This window comes from Lissotriton vulgaris, chromosome 1_1 (assembly GCF_964263255.1).
Source record: "Lissotriton vulgaris chromosome 1_1, aLisVul1.2, whole genome shotgun sequence".
Lineage (NCBI taxonomy): Eukaryota > Metazoa > Chordata > Amphibia > Caudata > Salamandridae > Lissotriton > Lissotriton vulgaris.
In genome coordinates, this window is record NC_141685.1 from 1,087,038,780 (window position 1) to 1,087,051,220 (window position 12,441).

At 41.4% G+C, this 12,441-nt stretch overlaps 1 protein-coding gene across 1 annotated transcript in view; it reads left to right on the forward strand.

Moving 5' to 3' along the window:
* Positions 1–12,441, forward strand: part of ENTHD1 (ENTH domain containing 1) — a 1,212,238-nt gene that overhangs the window by 308,375 nt on the left and 891,422 nt on the right. The window contains exon 3 of the mRNA XM_086936470.1: positions 1,912–2,048. Coding sequence (XP_086792596.1) covers positions 1,912–2,048 — 137 coding nt within the window. The remainder of the gene's footprint in view (positions 1–1,911; positions 2,049–12,441) is intronic.

The window sequence follows — 12,441 nt, forward strand, 5'->3', positions numbered from 1 at the left end:
CCAAGTTCCTACATAGTTGGATTAACCATTTCCGCCTAGGAATTTTGTACGCCTCACAGAAAAGAACTACATGAACAGCTGTTTCTTCCTCTTCTAGACAGCCAGGGCAAGGATGTTTTGAAGCTCCCGCCCATTTGCTGGTTGAAGCAAACAGAAGTAGGGTACCATGTCTAAACTGGAGAAAGAGCGTCAATTTGTCGACCGCGAGCGAGCAAAATCAACATCCCGGCAAGACTTTTTTCTTCGTTCGCGATCAGCAACATCAAGCTGCCGATCGCGAGCGTGGAAAATAAACCTCCCGGCGCGATTCTTAATGCAGGAAGGGCAGGTTATTTATTGCGAGTGGTTGCGTATGTTCGCGACCGCTCGCAATGAGAAACTACCAGTCCGTGTTGAGAAAGCTGCCGCTCGAGTACAAATCTACTTGAGCGGCAGAAAACGACCGCTTGCACTGTGCAAGATGCTGTGCAATGATTGCACAGTGCAGACAAACATCCAGCACTGTGCAATTAGTACGAACAGCTTTTATTCTACCGCATACGCAGTTCACGTAGCTAAGTGCACTTTGCGTAGCGCCACAACGCAAACTACGCCCAGGGTTAATGTGGATACAGAAGAGGAAAAAGACGAGGAACGGTTTACGTTCTCAAGCACAGGTATTAAGCATACTTATAGTTAGAATCAGTCTTCATGGAGTACCATTTACTGTGGCTGTTTCAGTGTTCTCTGGAACATGCTGAGTACAGAAAGCTATAGTAGTTGCCCCCCACCTTGGTGCTAATAACTACGCAAATATATCATGTGCCCTAAACCAGGGAACAAGGCTTTTGGCCTGATTTAGGCTTCAACAGAGTAAAGGCAGACAGGATGGTGGACGACTTTACATGAACCACACTACCTTTACTCTGACTGGCAAATTGAGATATGTCCACTGGCACTATGGACATCTTCATACATTGGAAGGTTCCTGTCATCACAGTAGTCCCGCACCATGCAAGTTTTCTCCCATAGTTTGGGGATCACTTTTCTCCTCTGCTTCACCACCAGGTTTTGCCTGGCTGTGAGGCTCAGGAAAAAAATACATAACTGTCCACCCTAAATTGGGCAGACGATGTTATGTGCTTTCTCCGATAGCTCAGCTGTCGGGCTGTTGGAGGAAAGTTTATATGGACGGAGCATATTTTACTCTGTTGTCATAAACCTGGTAGTTCATCTGACTCAAAATTGGGCAGACAGAGACTTTGGCGGAGGGGGTATTTAGTCACTATTGCGATGGAGAACCATCTCCTACAAACTCTAATTCTTGCCCTTTGTCTTCACACTAAAATAGGAAATCCTATTGAAGATTTGCTTATCAAGCCCATAGATGCTGTAGAATTATGGTATGAAACACACAGATTTTGTTCTTAGTGTAACAGGCACTTTTGTTAGTAAAAAAAATGTAACCAGGATATAAACATTTTATGGGCACCCAAGCAGCTTGCAACAATACCTCTGAGCATCTTCTGTGGAATAGAGCCCTATTTTACTTACGTCTGTTGTGTGCACAGTGGGCAGATTTCACTGAGCAACTGCTAGACCTCATGGTAGGTAGGTAAATCTGGACCAATTATGTGTTAACCATTAGTCCCCTTAATTAATGCCAGGATCTCATTATAATTGACTAAAGTGTCTGTCACCATCTTAGATTATACAGCTGAATCACCAGGGCTGATCTGATTTAGCAGTGCTCTATATGGTTAGTGTCAGTGCTCTCTTCCATCAGCCAACAACATTGTAATTACCCCAGAAGACCAGAAAGTAATGTAATTTGTCTAGTGAAAATTAGATTGTCACACAGTTTGTAAAGCCTTGAGAAACAAATGGTAGGTCTATTATCTTCTTATTTGTGACATCTTTTATCTTATGCAGATTCTCCTGCAACTCCTGTTTTGCGTCAGCCAATAATGTCGGCTGCATCACCAGCAAAATGTCCTTCTCTAACGAAAGCTGTTTTGATAGTCCATGAAGACAAAGTAAACAAAGTGAGAACTCCTGAGATGGTGCAGGTAATTTTTGTCATTTAACAGCACATTTGATATATATCTGCTGGGTTTTGCACAGAATATACTTATAGCAACAGTTTGAGTTTAGAATAATGTACACAAGTCATTGCTTTACTCAGATCATTCCCCTTGGAGAGGTAGTTTACCACACAATTTTTTTAATAAAACGTGGGTTCAGTTCAAAATATATTTCGTTGGTCATTTTGGAACAACAAAAATGTTGGAGAGACACTTACATACACATATCTATTCACATTTAAAGTAACTACAACTAAAAAGTACCTATTTATTTATTTATTTATTGACATTTGTAGAGCGCGGCGAATACCAGTGGGCGTCTCGGCGCTAGTTAAAGGATGGATCAGCAACTGGGGTGAAGAAGATATACAAGGCTATTGGTCAAATAACCACGTCTTTAGCTGTTTGCGGAATGTGAACAGGGAGGGACTTGCTCGGATATGTGCAGGAAGGGTATTCCAGAGTCTAGGGGCGGCAACCAGGAAATGCCTGTCGCCCCAGGTGACTGTTCTAGTGCAAGGCACAGCCAAGAAGTTCTGAATAGAGGAACGAAGAGATCGGGTTGGGACATGATGGAGAAGATTCTGTTTGAGAAAGTGGGGACTTTGATTATTGAGTGACTTGTAAACAATACACAGCGATTTGAATTTGATACGGCTGCGTATCGGGAGCCAATGGAGATCCCTAATGATGTTTGTAACTGGTGCGAACTTGGGGATCCCAGCCAGCATTCGTGCGGCTGCATTTTGGATTGACTGCATCTTATTTGTCTCTCGGACTTGGGCATTTAAGAATAGAGCGTTACACTAGTCCAAGGAGGACAGGACTAGTGAGCTGACCAGTGTTTTCCCGGCCGTGTTCGGTAGGAAAGGTAGTATTTTCCTAATCATTCTCAATTTCATATGAGCTGAAGCCGCAGTTTTATTCGCATGTGCCATAAAATTGAGGCCAGCATCGAAGATGACGCCTAGATTTCTCACTTTGCTAGCTGGACTCGGCGGGGGACCGAAAGATGGTGGCCACCAGACAGGTGACCAGCCCGGGGAGAGGTGACCGAAGATGACCACTTCAGTTTTTTCTGAATTGAGTTTCAGACAATTCGTAGCCATCCAGTCACCTATTGCCATCATTCCTCTCGTGAATCGATTGGCCACTTCCTCCCCGTCCCCTTTGATAGCCAGTACCAATTGGGTGTCATCGGCGTAGGAGGTCAGGCTCATCCCAAATGCTTTGATGACATTTGCGAGGTCCGACACGTAGATATTAAATAGTGTCGGACTCAGGGATGAGCCTTGAGGGACCCCACACGGCAGAGACACCTTCGATGATTGGTAGGGTCCTAGAGATACTGCTTGTGATCTATTGGCCAGAAACGATACAAGCAGGTCCAGAGCAGTTTTCTGGACCCCCAGTCGTTCGACACGGTCGACTAAGATCTTGTGGTCGACCGTGTCGAAGGCCGCCGAAAGATCCAGCAGTAACCAGGAGTGCTGTCCCCCCCTGGTCTCGTATGGCTCTGATGTCATCCGCAGCCTTTAGAAGGGCAGTTTCCGTGCCATGACATTTGCGGAATCCGAACTGGGTGTTATCGAGCAACTGGTGCTGCTCCACAAATTCCGACAGTTGCTGATTCATGGCTTTTTCTATTACCTTAGCCAGGAAAGGAAGACTGGCTATCGGACGATAGTTTTTCAGGTCATCTTTATTCAAATTGGCTTTCTTTAAGAGGGGTTTGACCAACGTATGTTTCAGAGAAGCCGGGAAAATTCCGGAGCTAAACATAGTGTTGCAAACATGAGTTAAAACCTGAGTTAAAACATGAGTTAAAACCTAAAACAGTCATAAATGTATTCCAGTCCAGCCTTGGTGTATGTCCAGCTCCACACATGGCCTCCTTTCACAGGCAGGGTAACTTACTGCCATAGAAAACAGTGGAGGCAGGGACTTAAAAAAACACCCCATCGAAGTAATTTTGGATAAAATCATTTATTTTGAATTTAAAATTACATGTATACATTTTAAATGTTAAAAGTTATCTTCAATTTGATTTATTTGTAAAAGCAAATGAATGAATATCTTATTTAAAAAATAATTAAACTTTTTAATTAAAAAGAATATAATTGATTAACATTATTAAACAAGTTTAAATAACTTTTAGTAAATAATAATTACATTTAAAAATTATAGTGAGCATTGGGTTTAAATTTACTTGAAATAACTATAAATTAAATTACTTTATTTTATGTATTTATTTATTTCAATAACATTTAAATTGATGAGTTATTGTGCCTGAATAGTTTATTTGTCAAGTTATAGGTTAATAATAATTATTGTAAGTTAATTTGCATATTTATTTTACATTCAAATATTTTGTATCGTTTTTTGACTAAATATTGAACTTTATTATTTTTCTGTATGCGTTAACTTAGTGATATCTCTGTCCCAGTGTCAAATATCTCTACCTACTAGTATAAAGTGACTAATACTAACTTTACACTCCTACAACCTGTTCTAAAAGACTCCATCCCCAGTTTGGAGGAAGGAGGGACATAAATCTGAACCTAGCTGTAAAATTACAATCAGAACGGGTGAACAGCAAAAAAAGTTACATTATTACTAGTTGCAATAGTAAACTTACATGCAACTAAATGTACACAAGTAACTTTTCGATTTGCAGACAGGCCCCATAATTTGTAACGCCTTAATTTTGGGGTCAGTCATGCAAAATCTGCATTGATCCTGTTTCATAAACTGTCCATTTTGTCTTTCTGTTAAATAACCACTACCTCTCTTTACCACCATCATCCAGCATCATGACAGGGGGAACATTTCCAAACATTTCCACCTTGGCAGAAGATAACAAAAGATGTATTGGTGCTAAAAATTGTCAAATATGTATGCAAAATCAAATTCCGTTCATCTACACCATTGGAGCTCTCATAAAGTCACATGCTTGAATCATGCTCTTTCGTCAGTCCGGGAATACCTGGTACTTTTAAAATCGCGAAAAATCGTATTACAATTGCCGTAGCCCAAACCTCAATTTAAATTAATGATCAAAATTCAGCTGTAAACCATGGTCTCTGTCCTTTTGTGAAAATGTAACTTATCTCCAGCGTCCTCGAGAAGGAATGTACCTGTGTTGCAATGTTGCAAGGCTATCGGCAAAAACTCTGTCATTATAAATGTGCAGAAGCAGTTCTTTATTTTCTCGTGTCTTTGCATTAATAATATGTAAAATTTCTGTTGCACGAAAAATAATGTAGTAGTAAATGATCTTTATTTCGATTATACACAATAATCAAAAAAGATAGTAATCATGTGTTAAAAACAAGAAGAAAGAAGAAACACAATGGTATTTATAAAAGAGCACAAAAGACATTTAAAACCCTTTTTAGGCACACACCAATTTAATTCATCCAATTTTAAAATATACATAAACTCATTAAATCCTGATTAAGATAAGGACCCCGGCCTAGCATGCGCCTTGTTACTACTAAGCACCAAGTATTTTATTCCGAAATAGGGCACCTTTTAAATAGCCGATGACTGCCGTTCCCACCACCTGATTCTGTAAAAGTTGTAAGAATAAAAAGGCGGGCGGTGTTGGGTGAATCCCCTCACTTTTAAAAGTGGTAATAAGTATCTTCTGCGAAGAAACTCATAGTATTTGCAATAGAGGACCAGATGTATTAGGGTTTGGGGGAACGATCGTCACAAGGGCAAATGAAAAGAGCATGAGGATCAAACCTGGCCCGGTGGGACGCAAATCATCGTACGGATAGTACCCATGAGAAATTTGGTAAGTAAGGATCTATCCGTAGGGCGCTTAACTGTTGTGAGATAATTTTCAGGGCTACTGACAGTTTTCAACAACAGGAAAGACATAGTAGAGTCTTTCATCAGCACCCTGGCTTCCCTTTCCTCATTAACTTTACTAAGAAATAATTCCCTTAAAGCTCTGCGATCACCCTTTTTGATGAGATGTGGCTTATCCAAGATACCCGTGCGATCGAGGGAGTGGGCGACTGATTTTATATAATTCATCCGCAGTATCTTAAGCCCAGAGGAGCAATCCATGCAGTCCTCAATCACACTCCTATTGAACCACAAACTCTCATTAGCCCAAACAGAGATCCATAATAACAGTGGAGCCAGTTTGACTTGATCCTCCAGGTAGTTTAGACCCAATTCCTCGTGAATGACAAATGAGGAGCTATTTGGGCCCACCCCCAGGAGCTTCCTACAAAATCGGTTCTCTTCCAGCTGGATTGCTTTACTCTTTCGGTTTCCCCAAATAGCAGCTCCGTAAATCCCTAGAATCTCTAGAGGTAGAATTTAAGACTAACTGATCCCACAAGGCTTCTCTAAGCTTCGCCTTCCTCTTTGCTAGGGCAGTCTAATGAGCCCTCATAGCCTCTTTGATATTGTCTTGATAGCGAGGTAAGGTGTTATATATGATTCGTGCGGTGCAAGTAACATTTTTAGTACTGCTCATTTATGTAAACCTATGCTATAAATCTGTGTGTTTGCCCTGTGCAGAACATTATAAAAAACTTGCTATTTGGAGAACAGCTAATATTATCATCTTCTTAAGCTTTCAGACTTTTCTACTTGATGCTTAGAAAGGGTTAGATGGTCGTGATCCGTTTCATATTTAAGACTATTTACTTTTAATTTGATTGTTTACCAGATGTGCTGTGGCTACTTAATTTCTTAAAGGCATATTTCATTATTGCTATCATGATTATTTGGTTTTATACTAATTCCCTTGCTTTAATGACTTTTGCTTTCTATAATGATAATATTTGAAAAAATCTACACATAATGAGAACTGGAAAAGCTTTATTGTGCAGGATTTCTTAATGGTCTTGACTCGGTGTTAAAGTTCATGATTCTCCCCTTCCTGCCCATTATCCCTCTTTATTTAATTAGGGGTGGGAATAGTGATTTGCGAGAAGTGAGTGTGTTTTGCAGAATGTGTCCATATTTTGCTTTGGGAATTGTGTCGCGTACAAAATGTGGCATAGTATGGTCTGTTGGATGAAGGCGCATTATTAAATTTTGTTGAAGAGTTAATTGTCTTGACACTTTATTTTATATGGAGATATTGGATTTTTGGGGAACTCAAGTTAGGTATAGTGTCTGAAAGTTTATAGGTGTGGCGTTAGGGTTTTTGCGTTCAAGAGTTCCTTAATAGTCTAGTTGTGAGTGAACACTAATTAAGAGTGGAATTGTACTGTATTGTGATTGTAATTATATAGCACTTACTGCCCCTGACAAGGCATCAAAGCAGTTTTCGCCAAATAGCACGCTACTCCAGAACCCAAAAAGTATTAGTGGTGAATTAGTATAGGGAAATGTGAATTAACTTGAGCGGTGGATATGTGAGTCTGTTCGTTGGATTGAAATGGAGACAGGATGGATAGAAGAGGGAGGAGTCTAGAGAGTGTTTATTGGGAGATCATAGTAGTAGTAGTAGGAGGGTTTGGGATGAGTAAAGGAGAGATGGAGGAGGGAAGAGTCTCTAGAAATGGATTACGGAGATCATAGTACTAAAATGCGGCACCGGATAAGTCTAAGGAGAGATACATGCAGGAAGAATGTAGAAAGTTTGGGAGATCTTAGTAGTAAAATGTGGTTTGGGGTGATGCAAGGAGGGATAGAGGAGATCTAGTGGTGTTTGTTCTATGCACAAGGGTAAGCTATACCGATTCAAGGTTAGCGATCGCAGGTCGAAACCTAGCTTATTGTGTATGATAACTGCCCTGTAGCGATACTTCCTTCTTGTGGAGAATTTGATTTCTGTTCTGTTTCCCGGTACACAAACACGTTTTAAAGTTTATTGTTTTTTTGTCTATAAGCTATTGTTTTTGAAAAGATTGTTTTGTGATTACATTGGTGCTTTATCATATGGTGTATTGTGATGATTGAAATTACAATGGGTGCAAATCTGGGTCACTCTAAAAAGAGCCTACTGACAAATATACAACCTCATCCCCCAGTTGGGAGTCCGACTTTTGAAATTCTGGCATGCATGTTTGCTTATGGTTTAAAGAGTGACACAAACTACTGCAAATTACAAAAAGCTAAAATTTCCTGAGAATGGTGCGTTTTAATTCAAGAAACTTACTTACATGAGACGTAGATTGTTTGATACAAACCCACAATGAAGACCTGTGCAGTTTGAAACATTGAATTAATGGAATTTGGTAGCCAATATGAAAGTGCATCAGAAAATGTAAAAAGATCAGATGGGTAAGGCTGTGCGTGATTGGTTGGACACTAGGTTGCGGTTGATGAAACAGGGTTGGCATACGAAGTCTAGGAAACAGGGCAAACATTTCCTGTGATTTCCAATGATCCTGTTAAGGACAAATCAAAAGAAATGAATATTAAAAATGATAAATATAGCAATTTGGATAAAAAGAATGGATTGCTGACTGTGACTAATTCACCACATTTTAATGAGGTTGGTGAATTAAAGTTGGATCTAGATATTGGAATTTCAGTATGATCATTTTCCCCGAAGAATGGGACAGCAGTTACTCAGTATGGTCCTTCAAAAATCAAATTGAGTTTGCAAGAAATGATAGATTCAAAAGATGATTAAAATAGGGTTCTGAAATTGACATTTGATAAATCGGGCAATATAAATTTAGAAGCAAGAAATGTTGCATATCATGCACATGAGAACAAAAGAAGAATTGGTAAGCCAGATATAATTGAACAAACAGAAAATGAGATACGAAAAGAGACCCATACAGTTAGGAGTGAATTTAAGAAGAACTGTGGAAATGATTAGAGATTGGGAGAATGTGGAAATGTACAGTAGCCCCGTTCAGAACAACCAAGTACAATGCGAGGATCTCATCAGCGCATTTGAATCGTTACCGAACCCGAACCTGTCCGTCTGACTCGTTCGTAGCCGAATGGGGCCGCGCAATGGACCCAGCTTCCGAACGAGTGAGTACGATGCACGATTCGGACAGCTGTATGGACTAGGTCTCAGCGAGACAAAACGGCTGTCGGAATCGGACTTCTGGGGCCATAGCAGGCCCCCCTTCGTCCAGGGCCCTCCCATTCAGTCACAGGATTGCCAATGTGCCCCCCCTGATACAAGCATGCACAGTGTGGCGGTCACATTGGGGTGCCTGCCACAGAGTGTAAGCTTTTCCACAACCACTCCTCTTTGCTATGGGAGCCTGTGTATGCGATCGGTATACAGGCTATCATTGAGTTCAATGGGAGTCAGTAATTAATTTCCATAATTTGCGACAACCCTAAGAGTTCCACAAGGAACGTGTAAGGTAAAGTGAAAGTGCCTGGGTGGGAAGATGACTGCACGCTTGGTGCAGTCCGAGAGGTAGGCTACAATGGCCTATTTGTAGAAGGAGTAGGTTATGGCCATCCCGTATAATTTTTAGTTGATACTGGTGCTGCTCGTTACACAATTAATCAGGTGAAAGTTTCTATCCCACTACTCTTGGAAAAAGACGTCCAAATAGAAGGTATTTCAAATAAACAAGTGGTCAAAAAGTAGTCAGCAAATGTTTGAGTAAAAATAGGTTGCGCCATAAATGAACATTAATTAATAATTTGTGAAACCAGTCCAGTAAATCTATTGGGTTGTGACCTGTTGAGTAAATTGAATTGTATAATTTATTGTAGACCAGATGGTGTCTACAAACAAAACAAGTTCCTGATTTTGACTTTAAGATGAAAACACAAGAAGTGAGAACTGATATATTCCTGGTTCTCATAGATGAGGACTTACCTTTATGTTTAATACACACAGTGATAAGGGAGGTTTGGGGTTGTACTGGAAAAGATGTTAGGCTCATAAAAAATGTAAAGCCACTGCAGATGACCATAAAACCAGATGCTGAGTGTCCACATATTTCCTAATATAGACTTTCCTGTGAAGCTGAGGTAGTGACTGCACCTGTGATTGAAAAGATGATGCAGCAAAACCACCATGAGAGAGGTTTTGGAAAACCCATGTAATTCACCAATAATGTGTTTGAAAAAGCCTAATGGGAAATGGAGAATAGTTCAGGATTTGAGAACATATCAATGCAATATCAGTTCCATGTTATCCAGCAGATGCAGAGTAGTTCACAGTGATTGATTTGTGTTCTGCGTTTTTCTCCATTCGTCTGCATTAGGATAGCCAGTATTTTTTTGCGTTCTGACTTAAAGATAAGGTACTAGTTTAGGAAATAATCCCACATGGGTATACAGAGAGTCCTTCAATCTTCTCACAAGTGCCTAAAAAGATTTGGGCCCTCGTGTATCAAGCAATTTCACAATTGGTAAGGCTTTGAGTCGTAAAATCAGAGCCTTTCCAACCGCAAAATGGCATTCTGTAATTCACCAAACTCATAAAATAATGATTCAAAAAATCTTACTGAATCACTAATTGGGTTTGGAAATAAATATAGATTCATATTTGGAAGGGGCGTGTTAAGGGTGTCCCTTCCAGATGTTGAATCTTTTTAAACTAGGTATTGATGTTTTGTTTCTGAAATCTGGTTCCAAATCATTAGTATTTTATCACCTCGCAAAGGGAGTAATAAGCTATTTTCAGACGAGAAGGGAACCCCTTTCCCGTAGTGAATGTTCACCCAAAATTTTTTTATGAGCAGTCAGTGGTCAATGAGCCCACTGCATGCTCTTAAAAAAAGTTTATGTAGACCTCTGTGTATACGACCCCACATGTCCCTGTACGGGGTGACCATAACCTAACAGCGAACTTTGCCCCCAACGTACGCATAGATGAGTGTTAAAATCCTAACCCTGAATCTGAAATAGCTTAACAACCCTACCAAGCAAAGGGTTATCCTGTCCTATCTGGCGAACCCAAAAACACATATTTTTTTATTGCAAGAGACCCACCTATTATGCAGCAACACACACAGATTGCGATCCAAAGCCTTCCCACAGCAATACTTCTCATCCCACTAAGAGGGCTGGGGTTGCTATCCTCATATCTCACACTTTACCATGGGGTGGTGGGGGCAAAGGTATCAGAGATTAAGGGGAGACTTCTGGCGATCTCTGAGAACATAGGAGTCCACACGCTCACGCTGGCCACTATCTATGCTCCTAACGGGGGCCAGGAGATATTTCTGCGAAAAGCAGTAGTAGACCTAAAATCCTCTCTGGACCGGCAAATTCTCCTAGGAGGCGATTTGAACACAGTGTTTCCCAGCCACTCAACTGCTCGGCTCAGAAGCAGGGCCAGACTGGGGCCCCATCCGATAGCAGCAGACAGTGGCTAAAAGACCTGGGGCTAGTCGACATGTGGCGCCACTTCCACCCTAATACCACTGACTACACCTTCTATTCTCACGCCCACTGGACCTATGCCCAGCTAAACTTCTTCCTGGGGTCCCAGTCCCTTTTCTCTTTAGCGCAGGACTTGATTATAGAACCACAAACGCAATCTGACCATACAGCTTTAACCACAACACTACTATTTCCTCCCACCCCCAGCCATCATACTCCTGGAGACTGAGGGATACACTCCTCCATCGCCCTGAAGTAATTGTGCGCCTCACTAAGACCCTTGAGGACTTTCTAGCGGTGAAAACCCACACAGGCTCAGCTGGCCAGCCTAGACCAGGATAGGGCTGAATACACTGCTCGCTGCTTGAAACATATGGTTTATACAGGAGGGGACAGATGTGGCAGTTGTTGGCTCAAAAATTGCACGCCCAGCACCAGGCAGCGGTGGTCCAAATGATTTTCGATGCTGAGGGAGTCGAGCTTACGCGAGAGGCGGATATATCCCGCACATTTAGGGACCTGTTATGCAGAACTCTACTCTGCGCAGCAAATACCAGAACAGAATTCCTCCGCATATTTTCAGGGCATAACGCATTCTCGCTTAACGCTGACCAGGCATTTTCCTTAGACAGCCCGATCCAGGTTGAATAAGTTATCTCAGCTACAGCCAGGCTCAAGCTCCTTAAATCCCCAGGTCTGAATGGGTTCACCGCCATTTTTAGGTCTCGACCTCTGCCAATGCCTCTGGCATTGCAGATTCCGAGACCTATTGAGGAGAAAACAGAAAGCTAAACCAGGCGGATTTTGCGGAGTGCATGTGTGTCCGTGCACGCGCTTTCCATTTGCTTCCCGAGCCGCCTGCCTGCTTCACACATCAAAGCCATCAGCCTCCCTCCCACCTCCCCCCTAATTGCTTTCACTTTCACGGCCGCGAGGCCATGATCTACTTCAAAGGGATCCTTTTCTTGGCAGACTAGAGCGTGATCGACTGGCGTTTGAGCGCTACAAAAAAATCTGCTCCCAGTGAACATTGTTGTGCACACGGTTTTATCACTCCATATTTACACAAATAAAATATATCCTTAAT